The following is a 24,126-nucleotide window of genomic DNA, read 5'->3' as shown; positions in this document are numbered from 1 at the left end:
CCAGAGGGCTAGCAGAGTTAAAGAGGTTCTTGTATTTTTAGATGAGAGATATTTCAGCTTGTATGTGTAGATGCCACAGGAATCTTTAGATCAAGATATTAGTTTCCAAGTAGCTATGCATATATTTAGAGTATTTTCAATAAATACTGCATATGGATGAAAGAATTTTTCCAGGGAAAAAGGAATTAGTCTTTTGAAAGAGAATTTCCAAATACTTAGTCCTGTCTACAATGGCAGTTTGCACTAATGTAAAGAAAGCACTGAAGAGGATAACAATAAGATAAAAACCCTCTCAAGAAAACAGAAATAGGCAGCGAACTTGGCCCAGTGTTTAGGGCGTCCGTCTACCACATGGGAGGTCCACGGTTCAAACCCCGGGCCTCCTTGACCCGTGTGGAGTTGGCCCATGCGCAGTGCTGATGCGCGCAAGGAGTGCCCTGCCATGCAGGGTGTCCCCCGTGTAGGGGAGCCCCATGTGCAAGGGGTGCGCCCCGTAAGGAGAGCCGCCCAGTGCGAAAGAAAGTGCAGCCTGCCCAGGAATGGTGCCACCCACACAGAGAAATGGCACAACAAGATGACGCAACAAAAAGAAACACAGATTCCCGTGCCGCTGACAACAACAGAAGCGGACAAAGAAGAGGCAGCAAATAGACACAGAGAACAGACAACCGGGGTGGGGGGGGGAAGGGAAGAGAAATAAATAAATCTTTAAAAAAAAAAAACAGAAATATTTTGAAACAACGCTGGAAAAAGAAATTGTAACTAATTTTGGTATTAAAATAATTTTTCATTTCCAGCATAGACAACTCTGTTCCAAGAGGGAAAAGATCTAAGATCAGAGGTTTGAGAATGTTTTATTATTTACTCTACAAAAATTATTTTGTATTCCATATTTGTGCAAATATTTTAACTGTTTTACTATTTACTACCATTTGGTTTCCATAAATTATTATTTGCTTTTGTCTAGGCCTGGATACATTATAAAAAAAAAAGAAAATGTGAACATTATTAAATCAAAAGTTAAACTACAATTAAAACAGAAATGACCAGGCAGGATAGATTCCAACATGTTGGAATGAACAGACAGGAAACTGTAAATAAATGAGGAGGTCAAATCATACTTCCTAACCATGTGCACTAGATGGTGCAAATATTTTATAAGACAAAAAAATGAATAACCTAAGCATTCAAAGTTTAAGGAAAATCCTCAAAGAAATTTAACTTAACTCTAGGAAGAACTGGAGGTTTTCTTTCCTGCTGTAGGGTGACTTGTGTGCATATATGTGTGTGTTCTTGTTTGTTTTACACTTTGCTTTGTTTGGTGTAAATGTTTTGAGCTTTTATCAGTTCCAAAGATGTTTTAGCTTCTAAGTCTGCAGCATCCTGCCCGTGGCTAACTGGCACTTGGAGTGATGGTGGTAGTGGTGACAGCTTGTCCTCATAGTCCTGGAAATAACTCTGTTAAGAATGAAACACATGGGAAGTGGACTTGGCCCAATGGATAGGGCGTCCGCCTACCACATGGGAGGTCTGCGGTTCAAACCCCGGGCCTCCCTGATCCGTGTGGAGCTGGCCCACACACAGTGCTGATGCACGCAAGGAGTGCCGTGCCACACAGGGGTGTCCCCGCGTAGGGGAGCCCCCCACACAAGGAGTGCGCCCCATAAGGAGAGCCGCCCAGCGTGAAAGAAAGCGCAGCCTGCCCAAGAATGGCGCCGCACACACGGAGAGCTGACACAACAACAAGATGATGCAACAAAAAGAAATACAGATTTCCGGTGCTGCTGCTAAGGATAGAAGTGGACACAGAAGAACACATAGCGAATGGACACAGAGAGCAGACAAATGGGGGGGGGGGAACGAAAGGGAGAGAAATAAATAATAAATCGTTAAAAAAAAAAAGAATGAAACACTACTTCCGGGAAGACGGCAGACTAGAAAGACATGGGACTCTCTTCTCCAGAAAAACAGCTGGAGGATAGGCTGAAGCAGCCTGGAAAAAGATCTTCTAGGGTTCAGGACACCAGGTGAAGGCTGGACACTGCCCAGAGGAGAAAGGGACCAAGGAAGGGAATCGCGACGAAAGAACTGAGATGAAACCAGAGGCTGCTGCTGTCGGCACCCTCCCCCACACCAAAGACACTTTAGAATTCTGAGACCTCTGGGCCTGCAGCTACAGACAAAGAGGCTCCAGGGATCCACCACCCTGGAAAGGGGAAAGAGAGGGTCGCAACCTAAGACTGATTCAGCTTTTGACTCACAGCCTTGGTCTACTGTGTCCCAGGAGCCCTTCCAGGCCGGGTGGGCTGCACCATTGTTTGCCTTGGAGCCTACCAGGGGCTCAAGATATACCACCCTCCCAACCCTCCTCCTCCACTAACAGGCACTGATTGTTGAGGACTAGAGGGAAGTGGAAATATTTCTGACCTGAGAAAAGGGAGGGGGCTGCCAGAGAAGGGTGGGGAACTGTCAGCGAGAAAGTTTGAATTACAAGGCTCTTAGCCTCCAAGACAGGAAACTGTGTCACTTTGATCCAGGCACTGAACTGAGATGCCAAAGAGCGCCATCTGCTGGCAGATGGAAGAAGGGCATGTGATAAAATTAAAATGAGTAAGAAAGGCTTTTTCTGGCCTTTACACTTTCCCTCCCCAAGGAACTAGGAAGCAGGTCTGCAACCAATTACAGGGTCCAGAGTCCTGTTTTGAGCAACTATAAGGGACAATCCTAACAATCCAGGTCAAGCCAAGAATCAAAAAGCAGAGGTAACACAAAGCCTCCCACCACTAAATCCCTACAAAAGAGAAAGAAATTGAGCATCTGAGTAAACTATATCTTAATCAGATGCCTAGACATCAGCAAATAATTACAAGCCATACTAAGAAAATGGAAGACATAGCCCAAGGAAAGGAATATATCAAAGTCCCAGAAGAGACACAGGATTTGAGAGAAATAATTAGCAAGATGTACACAAATTTCCAAAATCAAATTAATGAACTGAAAGACAATATGACTAAAGAGATAAATGGCATCAAGGAGACATTGAGCGAGTGCAAAGAAGAACTTGAAATCCTGAACAGAAAAGAAACAGAGCTCAGGGAATGAAAGATATAAGAGGTGAGATCAAAAATACATTAAAGGCATAAAAGAGCAGACTCAAAATGAGAGAAGAAAGAATAAGTGATACTGAAGAGAGAACAGCTAAAATTTAAGAAAGAAAAGAATGGAAAAAAATTGAGCAGGGGCACAGAGAGTTGAATGACAACAGAAAACACAGCAACATATGTGTCATGGGAGTTCCAAAAGAAGAGAAGGGAACAGGGGCAGAAAGAGTATTTGAGGAAAACATAGACGGAAATTTCTGAACTCTCATGAAAAAATTGAACTTACACATCCAAAAAGCACACCTTACCCCAATCAGAATAAATCCAAATAGACCTACTCTAAGACACATACTACTAAGAATGTCAAATGTCATTGATAAAGAGAAAATTCTCAGAGCAGCAAGGGAGAAGCAAACCATCAAGTACAAGGGACAGCCAGTAAAACTTAGCACAGATTTCTCTTCAGAAACTATGGAGGCGAGAAGACAGTGGTATGGTACAATTAGGATACTGAAAGGGAAAAATTGCCAGCCAAGAATTCTTTATCCAGCAAATTGTCCTTCAAATATGAAGGTGGGTATAAAATATTCACAAACAAAAACTAAGAGAGTTTGCAAAAAGGAGTCCACCTTTTCAGGAAATATTGAAGGAAATCTTAGAACCTGAACTAAAATGGGGAAAGGGAAGCGGATATGGCTTAAGTGATTGAGCTCCCGCCTACCACATGGGAGGTCCCTGGTTTGGTTCCTGGTACCTCCAAAGTAGACAGCAAGCTGGCATGACAGGCAGGCATGGCAAGCTGATACAAGAGACACAAGAAGAAAAACATAATGAGAGACACAACAAAGGAGGGAGCAGAGGTTCCCAGTATCTCCTATAGAGGATGAGCAAGACATCAAGCTGATGTGATGGGCAAGTGTGGCAAGCTGATGCAACAAGAGACACAAGAAAAACACAATGAGAGACACAACAAAGGAGGAAATGGAGTTGGCTCAAGCAATTAGGCTCTTCCCTCCCATATCAGAGGACCCAGGTTCAGTTCCTGGTGCCATCTAAAGAAACAAGAAAGATGAACAGACACAGCAAGTGCAAACAATGAGGAGGTGGGAAAAATAAATAAATTTATCTTAAAAAAAAAAAACAACTAATGGGATGCAGTTAAAGCATGGTTTAAAGTGAAACTCAGAATGTGTAAATGACAGGGGAGAGAGGCCTGGAGGAGAGTATAGAAAAAAGAATAAAAAAAGGATAACCAAAAGAGTAAAAACACAGACAAAAGTATGATACGACATAAGGAAACCAAAGAACAAAATGATAGAAGTAAATAATGCATTTATAGTAATATCCTTGAATGTGAATGGATTAAACTCCTCAATCAAAAGATACAGACTGACAAAATGGATAAAAAAACATGAGCCACCCAAATGCTGCTTATAAGAAACTCACCTTAGACTCAGGGATACAAAACAGCTGAAAGTGAAAGGTTGGGAAAAGATACTCCATGCAAACAGTAACCAAAAAAGACTAGGAGTAGCTAAACCAGTATCAGACAAAACAGACTTTAAATGCAAAAAAGCTGTAAGAGACACAGAAGGCCATAAAATATTAATAAAAGGGACAATCCACTAGGAAGATACTACAGTTATTAATATCTATGCAACTAATCAGGGTACCCTAAAATACATGAGACAAACTCTAGGAAAACTGAGACATCTCTATAATAATCACTGGAGATTTCAACACCCCACTTACATCATTAGATAGAACAACTAGACAGAAGATCAACAAGGAAACAAAGAACTTGAACAATATGATAAACGAGTTAAAACAGACATATACAGGGAAACGGACTTGGCCCAGTGGTTAGGGCGTCCGTCTACCACATGGGAAGTCCGTGGTTCAAACCCCGGGCCTCCTTGACCCGTGTGGAGATGGCCCATGCGCAGTGCTAATGCACGCAAGGAGTGCCGTGCCACACAGGGGTGTCCCTGCGTAGGGGAGCCCCACGCGCAAGGAGTGTACCCCGTAAGGAGAGCCGCCCAGTGCAAAAGAAAGTGCAGCCTGCCCAGGAATGGCGCCGCCCACACTTCCTGTGCTGCTGAAGGATGACAACAGAAGCGGACAAAAGAAACAAGATGCAGCAAATAGACACAGAGAACAGACAACTGGGGGGGGGGAATTAAATAAAATAAACCTTTAAAAACAAAACAAAACAAAACAGATATATATAGAACGCTGAATCCAAACTCAGCAGGTTATACATTCTTCTCAAGTGCCCATGGATCTTTCTTCAGGATAGGCCACATGTTAGGGCACAATGCAGCTCTCAATAAATATGAAAAGACTGAAATTATACAAAGCACCTTCTCAGATCATAATGGAATGAAACTGCAAGTCAATAATAGGCAGAAAAAAAGTAAATTCGCAAATGTGTGGAGGCTGAATAACACACTCCTAAATATATATGATCAAAGAAGAAATTGCAAGTGAAATCAGTAATTATATTGAGACAAATGAAAATGAGAACAACTTATCAAAACTCATGGCATACAGCGAAGGCAGTCTTGAGAGGGAAATTTATAGTTCTAAATGCCTATATTAAAAAAGAACAAAGAGCTAAACTCAAAGATTTAACTGAACAACTACAGAAACTAGAAAAATAACAGCAAACCAATCCCAAAGCAAGCAGAAGGAAAGAAATAATAAAGATTAGAGCAGAAATAAATGAAATTGAGAACAAAAAAAAAATAGAGAAAATCAACAAAATCAAAAGTTGGTTCCTTGAGAAGATCAATAAAAATCCCAATCTAGACTAACAAAGAAAAAGAGACAGAAGATGCAAATAAATACCATCAGAAATGAAAGGGGGGAAGTTACAACTGACCCACAGAAATAAAAAGGATCATAAGAGGATATTATGAGAAACTGTATGCCAACAAACTAGACAACCTAGATGAAATGGACAAATTCCTAGAAATATGCAAACAACCTACATTGACACTACAAGAAATACAAGAACTTTACAAACCAATCACATTTAAAGAGATTGAATCCATCATCAAAAATCTCCCAGTAATGGAAAGTCCAGGACCAGATGGCTTCACAGGTGAATTCTACCAAGCATTTCAAAAAGAATAAACACCAATCCTCAGAAGCCTATTTGGCTCAACTGATAAAGAGCGTCCACCTACCACATGGGAGGTCCAAGGTTCAAATCCAGGGCCTCCTGACCCATGTGGCAAGCTGGCCCATGGGCAGTGCTGATGGTGCGCACGGAGTGCCGTGCCACGCAGGGGTGTCCCCTGCATAGGGGAGCCCCACGCGCAAGGAGTGCGCCTCGTAAGGAGAGCTGCCCCATGCAAAAAAAGCACAGCCTGTCCAGGAGTGGCGCCGCACACACAGAGAGCTGACGCAGCAAGATGATTCAACAAAAAGAGACACAGATTCCCAGTGCTGCTGACAAGAATCTGAGCGGACACAGAAGAACACACAGTGAATGAACAAAGAGAGCAGACAACAGGGGGAGGGGGGAATGAATTAAAAAAAAAAAAAGAACAAACACCAATCCTGTTTAAACTCTTCAAAAAACTGAAGAGGAGGGAAAGTTACCCAACATATCTGACAAAATCCAGCATCATTTTTTGATAAAAACACTTCCAAAATATAGGAATAGAAGGAAAATTCCTCAATATGATGAAAGGCATATGAAAAACCCATAGCCAACATCGTACTCAAGGGAGAAATGTTGAAAGCTTTCCCTCTAAGATTGGGAACAAGACAAGGATGCCCACTGTCACTACTGTTATTCAATATTGTACTAGAAGTTCTAGCTAGGGCAATTAGACAAGAAAAAAAAAATTAAAGGCATCCAAATAGGAAAAGAAGTAAAACTCACTGTTTGCAGATAACGTGATCCTGTATTTAGAAAATTCTGAAATATTAATGACAAAGCTACTTGAGCTAATAAATGAGTTCAGCAAAGTGGTAGGATATAGGATCAACATGCAAAAATCAGTAAGGTTTTTGTACACTAGTACTGAACAATCTGAGGAGGAAATAAGGGGGGAAATTCCATTTACAATAGCAACAAAAAGACTCAAATACCTAGGAATTAATTTAACCAAAGAAGTACAGGACCTATATGCAAAACAATGCTAAAAGAAATTTTAAAAGACCTAAACAAATGGAAAGACATTCCATGTTCACAGATTGGAAGAATAAATATTGTGAAGATGTCAATCTTACCCAAACTGATTTATAGATTCAATGTAATACCAATCAAAATTCCAACAGCCTATTTTACAGAATTAGAAAAGGAAATTACCAAATTCATTTGGAAGGCAAAGTACACCAAATAGCCAAAAGCATTCTAAAAAGAACAAAATGGGAGGAATTTCACTACCTGACCTTGAAACATATTACAAAGCTACAGTGGTCAAAACAGCATGGTATTGGCATAAAGATAGACACATCAATCAGCGGAATCACATTGAGAATCCAGAAATAAACCCTTAACTATATGGTCAATTGGTTTTTTACAAACCTACCAAGTCAATGTTAATGGGACAAAACAGTGTCTTCAACAAATAGTGCTGAGACAACTGGATATCTATAACCAAAAGAATGAAAGAGGACCCCTATCTCACTCCCTATACAAGAATCAACTCAAAATGGATCAAAGACCTAAATATAAAAGCCAGGACCATAAAACAACTAGAAGAAAATGTAGGGAAACATCCTAAAGACCTTGTGATAGGTGGTGGTTTCTTGGACCTTATACCCAAAACACAGGCAACAAAAGAAAAAATAGGTAAATGGGACCTCGTCAAATTGCACCTCCCAGAACTTTATCAAGAGGGTGAGAAGGGGGAAACGGACTTTGGCCCAGTGGTTAGGGCGTCCGTCTACCACATGGGAGGCCCGCGGTTCAAACCCCGGGCCTCCTTGACCCGTGTGGAGCTGGCCATGCGCAGTGCTGATGCGTGCAAGGAGTGTCGTGCCACGCAAGGGTGTCCCCCGCGTAGGGGAGCCCCACGCGCAAGGAGTGCGCCCGTGAGGAAAGCCGCCCAGCGTGAAAAGAAAGTGCAACCTGCCCAGGAATGGCGCCGCCCACACTTCCCATGCCGCTGACGACAACAGAAGCGGACAAAGAAACAAGACGCAGCAAATAGACACAGAGAACAGACAACCAGGTGAGGGGGGTAAATTAAATAAATAAATAAATCTTAAAAAAAAAAAAAAAAAAAGAGGGTGAGAAGGCAGCTGACTCAATGGGAGAAAATGTTTGGAAATCGCATGTCAGATAAGGGTTTAACATCCAGGATATATAAAGAGACATTACAACTCAACAATAAAAAGACAAACGACCCAATTAAAAAATGGACAAAATACTTGAATAGACATTTGTCCAAAGAAGAAATACAAGTGGCAAAAAAAACACATGAAAAAATGCTCAACATTGGTAAACACTAGGGAAATGCAAGTCAAAACTACAATGAAATATCATTTCATACCTACCAAAATGACCACTATTTAAAAAGGCAGAGAATTACAAGTGCTGGAGAGTTAGGAATACTTCTTCACTGTTGGTGGGAATGCAGAATGGTATAGCCACTGTGGAAGACCATTTGGCAGTTCCTAAAGAAGCTTAATATAAAGTTCCCACATGGCCCCGCGATACCACTACGGGGTATACACCCAGAAGAACTGAGAGCAGTGACACGAAAAGACATCTGTTCACAGCAGCATTATTCACAATTGCCAAGAGCTGGAAACAACCGAGGGGTCCATCAACAAGAATGGATAAACAAACTGTGGTGTATTCACACGATGGAATATTATGCAGCTGTAAGAAGAAATAGTCATAAAGCATATGACAACATGATGAACCTGGAGGACATTACGTTGAGTGAAGCAAGCCAGACTCAAAAGGACAAACATTGTATGATTTTATTCCTATGAACCAAATATACTGTGTAATATATTGTATGAATAAAAAAAATTTATATGTAATCCAGTACATTTAATTGAGAAATATGTTTTTATTCAACTGTTTTTCATTTTTAATTATTGTTTATATTTTCAATTATTAAATTACAAAATAAAGTTAAAAATAACATAAAATAATTTTTTTTAAAGGAGTGAAATATTATGAGAAAAATCCTATCCTCAAAATATCAGTAGCACAAAAAATACTAAATGTCTGGTCTAAGATTCTAGGAGGGGAAGTAGACTTGGCCCAGTGATTAGGGTGTCCGTCTACCACATGGGAGGTCTGTGGTTCAAACCCTGGGCCTCCTTGACCCGTGTGGAGCTGGCCCATGCGCAGTGCTGATGCACACAAGGAGTGCCCTTCCACGCAGGGGTGTCCCCCGCATAGGGGAGCCCCACGTGCAAGAAGTGTGCCCCGTAAGGAAAGCCGCCCAGTGCAAAAGAAAGTACAGCCTGCCCAAGAATGGCACCACACACACGGAGAGCTGACACAACAAGATGATGCAAGAAAAAGAAACACAGATTCCCAGTGCCACTGATAAGGATAGAAGCGGGTCACAGAAGAACACACAGCGAATGGACACAGAGAGCAGACAACTGGGGGGAGGAGGGGAGAAGGGAAGAGAAATAAATAAAAAATAAATCTTTTAAAAAAAAAAAGATTCTAGGAGTATTTACAGAGCAATAATGATTACTCACTTGAATTAGGGGGCCAGGACTCCCGGTATCCACTACCTGCTTGAGTTCTGGGCAACTTACCCCGAACCTGGGGAGACACACAAAAATCACAAGAGTTATGATCAATGGGGAAACTCAACCAAGAAATTTAAATCAAAAAGTCTACCTCAAATATATACTTCTCCTACCACATCTTCCACAGTATATAAAATTGAACATATTTGTCCTGAGAATAGTAATACACATTTATAAAATGCTTTCTAGTTTCCAGTGCATTTTCCCATATATTATTTCATTCAATACTCTCTGTGTCAAGCTCTTTTGGTGGGTGGAGGGTATGTGAGTAAGCAGAGAGACCCTGTGGGGTCAGGAGTCACAATTCCTGATATGGTTATGAATTCCAAAAATAGATATTGGATTATGTGTGTAATCTGGTCTGTACTTGGGTGTGATTAAGTTATGTTTAGGGCTTTGATTGGGCCACGTCATTAGGGCACTGAGTCCTTGATGGGTGGGGACTCACAGATAAAAGGCATGGCAAAGGAACAGAGTTGAGGGTTTTTGATGTTGGAGTTTGATGCTGAAGCCTTAAGCTGGAGCACTGGGAAGTAAGCTCACAGAGAACAGAGAAGCCAGCCCCAGGAAGAGAGGAACCCTGAGCCCAGGAAGAAGCAAGCCCTGGGAAGAAAGGAACCTTGAACCCAGAGAGAAACAAAACCCTGGAAGGGAGGAACCCAAGAAGCCCGAAGCCTTGCAGCTGTCGCTAGCCATCTTGCTCCAACACATGAAAACAGACTTTGGTGAGGGAAGTAACTTATGCTTTATGGCCTGGTATTTGTAAGCTCCTACCCCAAATAAATATTTTTTATAAAAACCAACCAATTTCTGGTATTTTGTATCAGCACCCCTTGGCTGACAATTCCTAGACAGCTATCAAGTTGTTAGAAGTAAGAGTTGTCATCATGGTGATGGCAGCACAACTTTGTAAATGTAACCAATACCACTGAATCGGATACGTGAAGGTGGTTAAAATGGGTGATTTTATGTTGTACACGTTACTACAATATAAATTAAACAGAAAAGCGTTATCATTAACTTCTCCCTGGATTATCACCCCATGATGACTAATCAGCTCCACTGAGGGGAAAACCAAAGAGAAAAACAACTGCCACCTTCAGCAGGGTCTTCTATCTTTTAACCCCGCCCTCATCTAAATTAAAGCTCATAAAGCCACGCTTCCTCAGGAGCTTGCCTAAGAGACACGATAGAAAGAGGATCACCCTTCTCTCCTGTTTCTTCTGGGTCTCCACGGCGTGCAGGCGCTCCATGAGGCTCGAGATGCCCTGCTCCAAGCTGTCGATGGTGTGGTGCTGAGGGTCGTGGCCACTGAAGCTGTTGCGCAGGCTGCGGAGAGCATCGCGAACAAGCTGCAGGTCACTGGTCTGTGGGCAAAAATAGGGTGCTACTGGCGTGGCGCAGTGCCCCATTATTAGTCAGGGCCCAGCCGTGGGGTTTAGGGAGGTACGGGAGAGAGGTTTCCAGGAGAGATCTTTCATTGGGGGTTGAAGGGGAGAAGAATGGTGTGGACCGGAGGAAATTTTCTTCCATAGAAGCAGGCCATCTATTTGCCCATGAATTCTTAATTTTGAATAGCAAGTGTCTCTCATCTTTATACACCCAACAGATGCAAAATCAGAGAACTGGAAAATGAAAGGCATAAGCCACTCATGATGTCTGGGGCACTCTCCTGGTTTCAGATAGAAGTGGCAGTTCAGAAGCCAGATCCTAAGAACTTACCCCTCTGTGAGTGATTGAAGCAGCTCCTTTTCCCGCCATTGGTAGGAGAAAACCATTGCTTTGAGAGTTGTGACTGTTGTAGTTGGTCACCTATAGCAGCAAGAAAAGGGTTGCCTGTTTTAGGGGAGAACCCCAAGCCAAGATAGATGTCCTGCCTTATATTTCTTCTTTACACTCATCACTGCCTCACATAATATGTAATTATTTTGCTTAAGATCTCTTTCTACTAACATGTAAGCTTTATGAGGGCAGAGATGTTTTTCCCTTTTGATCACTGCTGTATTTCTAGCACCTGAAATATTGAATGAATGAAATGGAAACCTCAGCCTAGAGCCCCCAACCTGGCCTCTGCCATGGCCATGCTGGAGGACCTCACACTTGCGAAGAGTCAGAAAGCTGCTCCAGAACCACCTGCCTTTGCTTCAGTAATAAAAAGATAATAACAACAATGAATAATATTTTTGAGCCTGACTGTGTCAGATGGAACTAAAAGGATTGTGTTTAGTTACTTACATGAATTAGCTCATGTATTCCTCATAATGACAGAAAGGCCACTATTATTTCCGTTTTCCAGATGGCAACTTATTTCTAAGGCTCAGAGGTTAAGCAACTCACTCAAGGTCACACAATGTATTAAGTGGTGGAGCTGAAATTTGAAACCAGAGTTTCTTATTCTGGAACCTGCACTCTTACCCACCTCACCAGACAAACAAACTGCCTAACAAACCAACCTGTGGCCTGGTTTCTGGCCTGAGTTAGAAACAGAATCTCTCTCTTTGCCCTTGTAACACAGGAAGAGAAACTGAATTGTAAGTTACCTCATCTGCCTCTCTTTTCATACAGTGAGCCAAGAGCACATCTTTGTGTTCCAGCTCCCGCTCTAGATCTACCTGCAAAAGAGAGACTAAATCAGAAAAGGATTTCTTCAGGCCAAGGGGACAAAAAATACGCAGCTCAGTGTGTTCTGACCTGCTGGTAACTGGCCTCAGAGAGTTTCCGGAGTGCTTCTTCCAACTTGGCCTGGTGCTGCTGAAGGAGCCGATCCTTCTGCGCCAGCTCTTTCTGCAAGGGAGAGAGGCTTTCCGATGTGTGGCAAGACCAAGGACGCGGAGCCGCTCACCCTTTGCAATGTGGTTTTCACCCGAGTAAAGTAGAGCCTCTGGAGGTACAGTCCTTTTCTCAAGCTATACCAGGAAGACGTTACACACCAAGAGTCTTGACATGGCACAGAGGATTCTTGGAAGGGTAAGGAGGAAGGAACTACCATTTGTAAGGGGATCACTAAGTACCGTCTGTGCTAGTTAGAGATAAAGGAACTCAGGTTTCCACGCTCCTAGTTCTGTGGTCCTTCTCCTAGCCATGCTATCTATTTATTAGGGTTAGCAAAACAAGGGAACATAGAAAAGGATTTTCTTGAAGAAGAAAAAAGAAGAGAACAGGGCATTTCAGTGCTTTTTGAGCAACAGCAACAATGGGTAACAGTCAAGCTTCAATGACTTCAATAAAAGCTTAGATGGAAATCATTTCCAAACTCATGTTTAACCTTACTTTATATTCTCCCAAGAGCCGGTTCCTCTCATCTAGCTTTCTCTGCAGATCTATCTGTAAAAAGGATAAGAGATGATTCACTAGTGTTAAATATTGTCTGCCAATTGTACTAGGAAAGCAGCTACTTACTTAAAGAGTTGATGTTAGCAGTGACAGTACATAACCCAGAGAGGGCATGATTATGGTAAAAAAACACAGCTCCTCTTCCAAGTTGTTAGCAAGATAATCAGACTGTAGACCCATTAGACTGTAGAACCACAATTTAGCCTCAGTGGCCCAGTGTCCTCAAAGTTGAGGAAGGGCTCAAGGAAGGCATTCCTGCAGAGGGTAGTTTGGGCTTTCACCTAGGATCAGAAATGAGCCTGATGGCGAATAAAAATAATTGCAGACACTGAGGGCAGGCATCCCAGAAGTAAGGTAAGAGAGATTAAGGATGGCAGATCTAACAGGATCATGCAGTGTCTTACTCTGTACTGGGCCCGAATGAGGTCAGAGTTCATTCATTTAACTTACATTCTGGTTGTGTAATTCATCTTTGTCCATATTTGCCCTCAGTAATTCTTGTTTGAGCTGAAGAACAGATGTGTCCTGCTGAGTCAATCTCTGCTGTAAAGCATCCTGGGGGAAAAAAGCATACCAATTAGTGTGGCTCCAATTAATCAATCAGCCAGTCATTACTGAAAGGTATTGAACCTCTTATTATGTGTCCTGCATTAGTTCTTTCAAACCAGGAGACAAAGAGAATATAAAGGTCTCACCACAAGAAGCTGAGCAGTGGTTTTCCTGCCACCCCCTCCAAGACGCCAGCATCTACCCATTGCTCTACCTTAATTTTCTTTCACCTCCTACTTACCCCTACCCTGCACGTCATTCCTGATACTATGGCATCCTGGAGCGAGAACTGAGCGGCCTTTGGGATCAGACAGAACTAGATTCAAACTGGAAGTCTACCACTTGGTATTTCTGAGACCTTGCACAATACACTCTCCCCCTCCTACCTTGACTTTCTCATCTATGTCTTGGGCTATAAATATTTCATCCATTAGTTCTTTTTCCTTGTACCTCTCTGTCCAATCTCCATTTCCTAGGGGGGCTGGATCCTATCCCTGCCTGCTTTGTTCATTCAGAATCCTTGGAATCATTCCTACCCTGCTTTCCAGAGCCTTCTCCTTCCCTGCTTCCACTGCCTTCCAGTGTCTGGACCAGGATCAAAATTATAGTTCTACTGCTCAGATGCGTGCTTAGACTGATATTTCCTCCTCCCAAATTCCCAAGATCTTACCAGCTTTAGGTTATCTTCCCTCACCTTGGATCCTCTATGTTCTTACCATGCCTAAGAAAAGGTGGACTGAATATATTTGTACTTGTGAGAGTCAGCTACAGTTCCTCCACCATGGTGACTGGGAATGGAACTAGCGACTTGTGTTGCTTCTCCCTGCTTCCAGTATCCTGGCCCTGCCTTTTCTCTCTTTTCAGACTACAGAGAAATGGTGCAGGCCCTGGAGACTGTGGGAACCCCTTCTTAAACATGCTGCCTGCCGCAACTGCACATGGCAACGAGAGTCTAAAATGTCTCTGGCATCCCTAGTATTACCCAGACTGTACCCCAGAGGGTGTTAATAAGCGTTGTAGGCGAGAAAAAGTGCTTCTTCCTTAGTACTGAAGGGGAGTATTTTGCATACAGATATAGCCACGGTGAAACGGGGAAGTGACAGCACCATGAGTCGTAACTACCAAAAAGGAAAACAAAGGTGTCTTCCTCCACACGTCTCACTTCCACCTGAAAAGCCCTTTCTTAACCAAAGGCACAGAGCCCAATAAAGAAAAGACTATAGGACCCAACTGTCCTCCTCCTGGCCAAGTCACCAGGAGACGATTCCTTGCAGAGACTTCATTTAAAGAGCTAAATGCTAATCCTGCAGTGATGAACGCACAATTATGTGACTACACCAGATACCATTGACTGTGCACTTTGGATGAACTGTACGCTTTATTAGTATGTGTCAATAAAATGGATTTGTTTAAAAATTTTTTTACAGAGTTAAACGCCTTCCTTTTTACCTTTATCCCCTGTAAGTTTCTGGCTTCTTGTTTACATTTCAGCAGCTCCTTCTGTAAACCAAATATAGTTAGATCAGATGGTAGCATCTGGGTTGTTTCAGAAGCATTACCTCATTCTGTCAGTAAGAGGACAATACCCAGATGACTATGCCATGAAAAACTACCTCTCTACTGAGGCAAAAGGAAGGTCTGGTCCAGTAAGGTCTGACCCATAGAAGCAAGAGCAGCGCCCACTCTGCTCCTCCTGCTGGCACCTAGGCTCAGGCAGAGAAGAGTCGTGCGGAAAGCAGCGACCGGCCATTCCCGTAGGCTCTTATTCCTATATTCCTATAATCCTCACTGACAGGAAAAGCTAATCATAATAATCTAAATTCTTCTCACTGAAATGGACAGTCGTATCTGAGCATGTCTACCCCCAATGTCATTAAATAATGGTCTCCAATCCTAATGTTCAGCAGAGGGTCAGAGTACTTTTGGTTCCCTAAAAGGGTATTGTTCTTTAGGGTCCAAACATAATGAAATCATGAGTAATCAACTGTCCCTTTAAAAAGAGTAAATGTATAAACCTGATAATACTCACTAGGAAAGAGATTTTGGGAGGGGACTGCCCATACCCCACTCAGCTGTCTTTTCCTATTGCATCATACCAAGAATTTGTGTCTAAAATGGGGACTCTACAGGTGGGCACACAGAGATGAATATTTCTGGAGAGTGGATTAATGTATGTAGTCATACACTTATGACCCCAAAAAGTTAAGAACCACTGACGAAGAAAATTCTAGGAAATATTAATTTTAAAATATCATAGTGGTATTAATTACTTTTTTAATTAAAAAAATATATACTATGGGGAGCAGATACAGCTCAAGTGATTGAGTGCCTGTGTCTCATGTACGAGGTCCCAGGTTAAATCCCTAGTACTTCCTAAAAAAGAAAAAAAAAACCCAAAACTATGAAACATCTCACACATATAGAAAAGTACAACCAATAACGAGCTGGACACCTACTACCCACCACCATGATATATTTAGGACGGATCTCTCTTTCAATTAAAGACATAACACAGATTCAGATATAGCTAAAGTTCCAATTCTGCATCCCCATCCCTCCCCACCATTACTGTCCTGAAGTTGGTGTGTAACATTCCCACAACTTTTTTTCAAAGGATAAAATGTGCATGTCCCAACACACCTTTAGGTCCTGATTCTCCTCCATACTCTGATCCAGACGACTTCGGATTACAATCTGGATATAAGGCAAAGAGATGTTTATGCACCATAAGCTGAGTTCAGTGGCCATTCATGCAACGAACACTTATTGAACAGCTACTAGATGCCAGGCTCTATACTGTGGATAAAAAGAAGAGCAAACCAGTCCCTGCCCTCTAGTCTAGTCTAGCATATGTCTAGTGTGCTACAAGTAGATCGATGTGGATAAAGCGGTGGGGCAAGGGGTTGAAGAGCCAGAGAGAGATGGGCTGAAGATAGATATCTGAGAGGCAAATCTGAGGGAGGTAGGAAGTACCGAAGCCACGGAGGCAAATAACAGTAAGACAGGTGGGGGCCCCGGGTGGAACGCCGAGTGTCACCAACATTGAAGGCACAGGCAGCAGAAGAGAAGCTCCCAAAGGGGGCATCAGTGTAACCTCCCTAAGGGATGGGCTGTAGGTCTCTTCTGTCTACCACCCTATTTCCAGCACCTTGAAACAGTGCTTGGCACATAGCTGGCCCACAGTAAATATCCATCGATGGAATGAATGAAAGAAGGAAAGAGCAGTCAAAGAGGTAGGAAGAAACGAGGAGAGCTGGGGTCAGGGAGGAGAGCATATCAAGAGGGCATGGTCGGAGGTGTCAAACGCAAAAATTAAATCAAGCACATAAGCCAGATGACTTCGTGTCCAGTCACAGAAGAGGGAGCTCACCAATTGTTCCTCGGGATTGACTCCTGGTTCACAGAGCGCCAAGGACCTGTCCTGTTCATCTTCAGGCAAGGATCCATTAAGCAGCAAGGCCTAGATGACCACAAAGTAGGCAGAAAATTAACTCCCTATCGGAAGGCTCTGCCCAGAGATGGTGTGGGAAGCTCACCCCAACTCAAAATCACAACCCGGTTCCCTCTAGAAGTCTCAGGAATTTTGTTCCCTAGATGCCTCTAACTACTAATCTAGGGGCTCTCTGGAGTTCCTTCTGTCAAGCCCATGCTCTAGGCCTCTTCCATCTCTTTGGACGCTCCAGCACCCTCTGTCCCAAGGCACCACAACCTAGAAGAAAAATCTAAAACCGAACCTTCCTTTGAGAAGTGACAAGACACATTTCAAATCCAAGCTGCTCAAACTGCATTTTATCAGCTGGAGAGGGAACAAAAAGCAGCATAGAACTATCCTGGCTTAGAAAAGTTCATTGGAACAAATAATTTGGAAAACGCTAAGAGCACGGTAATTCTGAGTTATTGTTGGTTTTTTTCACTCCTGAAGGCAACCTGGATAGAGCAAGAAAACATATCTGCAGAGATGTCCACATTCAACTCCCTACACTAGACTTTGTTTTCATTAGACTATCAGAGGGTGGAGAGGTAGGGCAGATTTACCCTCAAGCTGAAGAAGCTCAAGCTTCAGGGCCCCCTCACTTGCAGGGACCCCTTTCAAGGTGCTATACCTAATACTGTATTCGTAATTTTGTAATTTAATTCTTAAAGAGTCCTCCCAAATTGAATGCCCTTAGGACTCATAAAATTTGGATCCACCCCTGCAGGTAGGCATTATCAGAGCCATCAGTTCAGAACCTTTTAATTTAAGACTGAAACGTGTCCCTATTTTAAATCTTGATTCTGTCACAATTCAATCAAAACAGAAGGGTTACAGAGGTTACAACCTGTTCCATTAACTTATAACTCAAATTACATCACGAATAATTTAAATGTAAAGAACATTTTTCAATCCAGTCCATGGTTGGGCTACCAAGCACTGAATAAATTTCAGTTAATCAAATGAATTTGGTTTTCCCATGGACCTGTCAGGGGTCCAGGCATATAAATGAAGCTGCAGGGCTGCAAGGAGCTGAGGGAGAGCAATATTGACTCTAAAGGCAAACTGTTTAACAGCTCTAACCAAGGCATTCCTCTAAGTCAGAAATCCTGGATGTGGCTTAGCATGCAACTTGTTCATCATTTGAAAGAGTTAAGAAGCTCAGAGGATGCTGCGAGTGCCTTTGTCCTCAACAAAGGAACTGAATTCTCATTGTAATCATGTGGCTTGAATTAAAATTCCTCTGTTTGCAGGGAAATATTAGGATGCAGATTTTCTGCCAGGTCAATTCCTCCTTTCCCTATCTAATCTGCCACAGGATTTCTCCCAGTCTTCTCCCAGAAATGCAAACCAAACTGAGAGCCAAACTGATGGATATCAGGATAATGCAAATTATCCTGGGAAAAACTTGGTAGAGTCCCAAAGTTCTTCAAGGAGTGCTTCTTATTAAAGCATAGCACAAATAACCATTTCTTTCAGATATCCCTTAATGGAGTGGTAGAAAAGCCAGCTAAATGGCCTCACAAGTCAAGTGTTTTCAAAACACAGAGCAACACCTCTCCATGGGAATGTTTAGGCATGTAAACATTCCTATAACCCTTCTCAGTTCTTGGGGCATACATTATGCAAATTGTTTTGCCCCAGCACCAATCTCCTCTTTTCTTTAGGAACCCTTTGTGTCCCCACCCTGTTGTTGACAGGCTGGGAGCACGCCCTCCACCGCCTGCCGGCTGCCAGAGCCAAACACATAATGTGGGCTTTGTTTCATGTCCATAAATATTTGACAATTCAGAAGCAGTGCAGTTCCCAGCACACAGAGAAAGGAATATTCCTAGGCAATTTCAGGGTCATCTGCACATTACAAGGGCTCACCCCAAACAGGGACAGACACACAAAGAGAGGATTGTGGGGGTCATTCAGGGTAGGAACTATGTCAAGTGGATCAGTCAGTCCCTGAGGAGATTGGCCGAGCTGGCACTGCAGGTATAGTTCAAGCCAGAGGGCTTTGTCGCTCAAGGAAAACTTCCACCTGATCCATATGCCTTGGCATCCACTCACAAATGCATTAGGGGTGAGCTAAGTCCCCTGACAGCATTACTGGCTCTTGCAGGAATTCTCCTCTCCTGATGGAGAACTCCTAGAGGCGAATCCTTGGCTATTCACAGTGCCATTCTTTGGCGAAAGCTGCAATTGCAGGTTTGTAGCCCTGTAAAAGGGAGAAACTCACCTGTGCAAAGGGAGAGCCAGAATAAGGGTTTGGGAGGGACTGATAATGGTTCCTGGGCTTGTGGAAATCCTAACAGCTGCGCTTCAACAAGACTCCATTAAGTTCCTTTAAGAGTACTCATAAAACAAAAGAGGAATATCCTGCTCTCCCTCGATGGAAACTCCCCATTCAACCCTGACCTACGCAAAACTAAAATCAGTTTCTTTTCAATTGACACTAGTGATTTTAAAATATTAAGACAAACCACAAGGGAGACCTACCTGTAGCCCTGATATCATTTTCTTTGCTTCCTCCATTTCTTTTTCTAAATGTTCTTGTTGTTCCAACAGCTGTTCTTCCCATGAGGTCTCCAGATAGGTTCCTGGGCTCCCTGGCCGCCAGTCTCGGGATAATGGAGAATCTGTCTCCTCTACAAAATGAAAGGACGGAGTACAGTTCATGTTGGTGACAACTGATTTTCCGGCAGAAAGCATTCACGGAGCTGCATTCACGGGTTCAGGTCACCTGCCTTCTGAACCTGTCCTCATGGCACAAACTAGACTCTCCACCAGGTGGGGTTGCGAGGCCTCGAGTATTGGCTGTTAACTCAGGCTCCGGCTCTGGAAACATCCATTAAGCTATTAGTACACTCCTACTCTGTTAGTTCCTCTTTAGAACCCTCAGGCAGCAATAAGACTCTCAACCTGGGATTCTTGCTATAGGACACAGAGATTTTACTTTAAATTCTCCAGCACTGGGATTTCCAGAACCTGATTCTGCCAGATACAGAGAGGAGCTGTCGGATGCAATGAAAATTTCCTACTGTTCTCTCTGGAGCTTTAGAGGGGAAACCTCAGATCAGCCACTGCTGTTCTGACCATTCAGCCGTAACAGCTGAAACCCCTCTCACATCCAACACAGGAAACAAACCGAAAAATGCAAACTTTTGCACAAACCAATTAATACCTCCCCCTTGTTTCATTTTTCTACCTTTAGAGTGTCTTTGTCCTGGTTTTCCTTGTCTATTTTATTCTAACTGTATGCAGTCATTTTAAATACACTGGAATACAGCAGTGTATAAATTATTTGAACAAGTTTCTTCATTCGTAAAATGGGTTATAATCCCTCTGGGTTGTTGTGAAGATTAAATGAGAGCTTATGGGCAGGACCTGGTGGGGCCTGGCCCAGAGGAGGCACTCAACAAATGCCACCGGCCCCCACCTCCTTCCCCAGGTCTCCAGCAGTTTCGGCTCAGTAACATGATGGCTATTTGGTACTAATGCCAGGGCTAGAGGGGGAGCAGAGTAAGGAAGAATTTGATTCCAGTTTTTCTTCTGAGAGCTTTAGTTTCATTATACCCCTTACGGGTGAATAAAACTCTCTAAATCGCATGCTTGATTCTTTCATGCTTTCCACTATGTTTATGTAAGATACAGGACAGCAACTGAGGCAGAGCAAGAAGGCTGAACAGAGGGAATCCTTGGTGGGCCTTTCTGTACTCCTCATACCAAGTCAGATGTAGACCGCTGTCTTCTGGATCTTCTCACTCATACTACATACTCCTGGACTTAATTTACATGCAAGGGAAGCGGATTTGGCCCAACAGATAGGGTGTCTGTCTACCACATGGGAGGTCCATGGTTCAAACACAGGGCCTCCTGACCCATGTGATGAGCTGGGCCACAGGCAGTGCTGATGCGCGCAAGGAGTGCCGTGCCACGCAGGGGTGTCCCCCGTGTAGAGGAGCCCCATGCACAAGGGAGTGTGCCCTGTAAGGAGAGCCATCCAGCGTGAACAAAGTGCAGCCTGCCCAGGAGCAGTGCCACACACAGGGAGAGCTGACATACAAGATGATGCAACAAAGAGACACAGATTCTGGGTGCCGCTGACAAGATTACAAGAGGGCACAGAAGAACACAGAGTGAATGGATACAGAGAACAGACAACTGGGGCAGGGAAGGGGAGAGAAATAATTGAAAAATAAATCTTAAAAAAAAAATTTATGTGCAAGATGTATTGAAATTATTATTTAATAAAAACTGCTTACTTAAACAAGGCTTCTGTCTGTCACAGAGTCATTTCCTAATTCACTGACAATCAGATGAGGAAGGACCTCTCTAGGCTGTTGCAAGATTTCTGACAGTTAGGGCATCAGAAGTTATAAGAGGATAACAACCTTAACTGGTGCCAAAGGCATGAGAGCCTTTTCGAGCTGACCATGGAGAAGGAGAAGCCTGGAGAATTGGTAGGTGGACAGTCAGGAGCTCCCAACTCTTGAGTCTGACATCTTTTCCCTGAGCCAGCGCAGGCAGGCTGAGAGACAGTACCTGTTCTGTTCTCTATTCCTTCAGAGGGAATGATCACAAAATCCGCCTTCTCTTCTGACTGGGTTATAATGGACTCGCTCTTTGCACTGTGGATTGGACTGGGTGAGGTCAGGCTGTGATCAAAAGAAAAGGAAAAGAATTACTATGAACAACTTTTTTTTTTCTTTTTGTGTGTGAACAACTGTTTAGAAGTAATAGGGTACCCCAAATACATGTTTTTATTCGTCTTCGTCCTAATGCCTTCACACAGGACACTGATCCACAGTAAGAACAAATACATGTTTGTGAATGAATGGTGACCTTGTTGAATGAATGAAATGAATACCAAATGAATGAATGACCCAGTCCCAGGATATCTTTTCCACAACAAGCCTGCCTTTAAGCCTAATTCACGAAGAAGAGATCAGAAGGATGGGTAATCTAGCACTTTTTAAAACTCTAGGTTGTGTTTGTTTTCATTCCCACCACCACCACCACCATCCTTGGGCCCCAGTTCAGTGACTAATACCAGAATATATCTTAGCAGCTCTGGGAGCTGGAAGGAAAATCTGTTTCCAAGACATTGATCTCTCAAGCAGGACCAGCAAAATGACCACAGCAGATCACCTCAGGTGGATCACAAAACAGGGGACAGTGAAGGGGGATGATTTTTTTTAAAAAAAGATTTATTTATTTAGTTATTTCTCTCCCCTTCTATCCCCCACCTCAGTTTCTGTTCTCTGTGTCTATTTGCTGCATGGTCTTCTTTGTCTGCTTCTGTTGTTGTCAGTGGCACGGGAATCCGTGTTTCTTTTTGTTGCGTCATCTTGTTGTGTTAGCTCTCCGTGTGTGTGGCACCATTCCTGGGCAGGCTGAACTTTCTTTTGCGCTGGGCGGCTCTCTTTACGGGGCGCACTCCTTGTGCGTGGGGCTCCGCTACACGGGGACACCCTGCGTGGCACGGTACTCCTTGTGCACATCAGCACTGCATGTGGGCCAGCTCCACACGGGTCAAGGAGGCCCGGGATTTGAACCTCAGACCTCCCATGTGGTAGTCGGACACCCTAACCACTGGGCCAAGTCCACTTCCCGAAGGGGATGATTTTGGGGGAGAAATTCCTGGAGTGTGTACAATGCCAGGCTGGGCAGACGGGCAGGGATATATATCAATGATTGAACTAGAAGATGATAGGGAGAAAGATAATATATTGAAAGGGTAAAGACCTGCTCGGGAACGGTGGAGAAAAGGTAATTGCTGTTTACTTGATTTATTCTCAATAGTTATTCGTATCTCTGCCACAATATTTTCAAATTGTCATTGGAAACCATTTCAACAAAATTCTTAAGTTCTGGATGTAACTACCACCCTTGGAAAGAATTTTCAGATTTTCAGAATGACAGCAAATCTACAAGAAAAGATAAGAATGTGGGGCTGATACTTCCATCTGATAAGGAAAAAGAGTCGGAGAAGCCATTTTTCTTTGCACTGCACCTTGAGAACATCAGCCCTGAAACAATTTCAGGGGCTGTGAGAGCTGCAGGCCCAACCCCTTCTCAAGAATTCTTTCCAAATCTGTCACCCAAACAACAGTGCAAGTGTCTAGGATTCACTGACCCACTTAATGTCCCCTGAAGTCTCCCAGGCTAATCCTCACAACACAATCAGGAGTTAACATTTTGTCTTCCTATAAACCAGTAAAAACACAAGCCAAGCACACTGGAGGAAGTCAAAGATTTTTAAATCTCTGAAGCGGCCTGAGAACTAGTGTCTCATCCTCCCAGAGTCTAAGAGTTTAAGGGCCCTGGTGGGAATGACACAACCAGTCATACGAGCTCTTCTTTTTTAGAACCTGAACTGGCATGGAAGGTGAGGAGTGGAAAGAGTTGGTATTTAGAAATGGGGGTTGCTTTGCACAATTCTTTTCCATCTTATACCACTGAGGCAATCTGAATTCCAAGCCAACATGAATTAGCTGTTGGAATAAATTGGTCTAAGGATCTATGGGCATTTAGAAGGAGAATAGGTTTATGACTGCTCAGGACTCTGGGTTTGCCTTCTCACGGAACCGGGGATCCAAGCGCAGGTAGAGGTCCACAACAGCTGTTCCTCTTCGAGAAAGACTAAAACAACAGTTTCTCAGCTGACGAGGTGCTATGCATTACATGTTCCACTGCCTGCAATGTGCTGGGCCGCGGTGTATGTGCAAGACGAAGGGGGATGAGCCGTGGGGGTGTACTATGAACCGGGTTGCTGGAAAACTGCTTTCCTAAAAGCACAGACGCATGCTTAGCTCTCCTCTCCCTCCTATGAGTTGTCTCCCATATAAGGGCAAAGGGAGGCGGATGTCTGGCCATCCAATCCCGCCGGGGGAGTGGCAGCCCAGCCAAAGGAAAACAACATTTCTCTTTCTTGAA

General features: G+C 43.3%; 1 protein-coding gene across 6 annotated transcripts in view; it reads right to left on the bottom strand.

Annotated features, from left to right (window-relative positions):
* Positions 1-24,126, bottom strand: part of DIXDC1 (DIX domain containing 1) — an 89,435-nt gene that overhangs the window by 11,708 nt on the left and 53,601 nt on the right. For all 6 annotated transcript variants that reach the window (XR_011647620.1, XM_058289079.2, XM_058289080.1 and 3 more), the window contains 12 exons: positions 21,733-21,845; positions 19,687-19,835; positions 17,098-17,187; positions 16,368-16,421; positions 15,177-15,227; positions 13,629-13,733; positions 13,116-13,169; positions 12,537-12,629; positions 12,386-12,457; positions 11,568-11,657; positions 11,051-11,212; positions 9,792-9,858 (listed from right to left, as the gene is read on the bottom strand). Coding sequence is in view for 5 of the 6 variants with exons in the window: in XM_058289079.2 (XP_058145062.1) it covers positions 9,792-9,858; positions 11,051-11,212; positions 11,568-11,657; positions 12,386-12,457; positions 12,537-12,629; positions 13,116-13,169; positions 13,629-13,733; positions 15,177-15,227; positions 16,368-16,421; positions 17,098-17,187; positions 19,687-19,835; positions 21,733-21,845 (1,100 nt within the window). In the remaining variant the exon portion in view is untranslated. The remainder of the gene's footprint in view (positions 1-9,791; positions 9,859-11,050; positions 11,213-11,567; positions 11,658-12,385; positions 12,458-12,536; positions 12,630-13,115; positions 13,170-13,628; positions 13,734-15,176; positions 15,228-16,367; positions 16,422-17,097; positions 17,188-19,686; positions 19,836-21,732; positions 21,846-24,126) is intronic.

This window comes from Dasypus novemcinctus, chromosome 27 (assembly GCF_030445035.2).
Source record: "Dasypus novemcinctus isolate mDasNov1 chromosome 27, mDasNov1.1.hap2, whole genome shotgun sequence".
NCBI lineage: Eukaryota > Metazoa > Chordata > Mammalia > Cingulata > Dasypodidae > Dasypus > Dasypus novemcinctus.
Note: the sequence above shows the minus strand (reverse complement) of the source record. Positions and strands in the feature narration are given on the sequence as shown.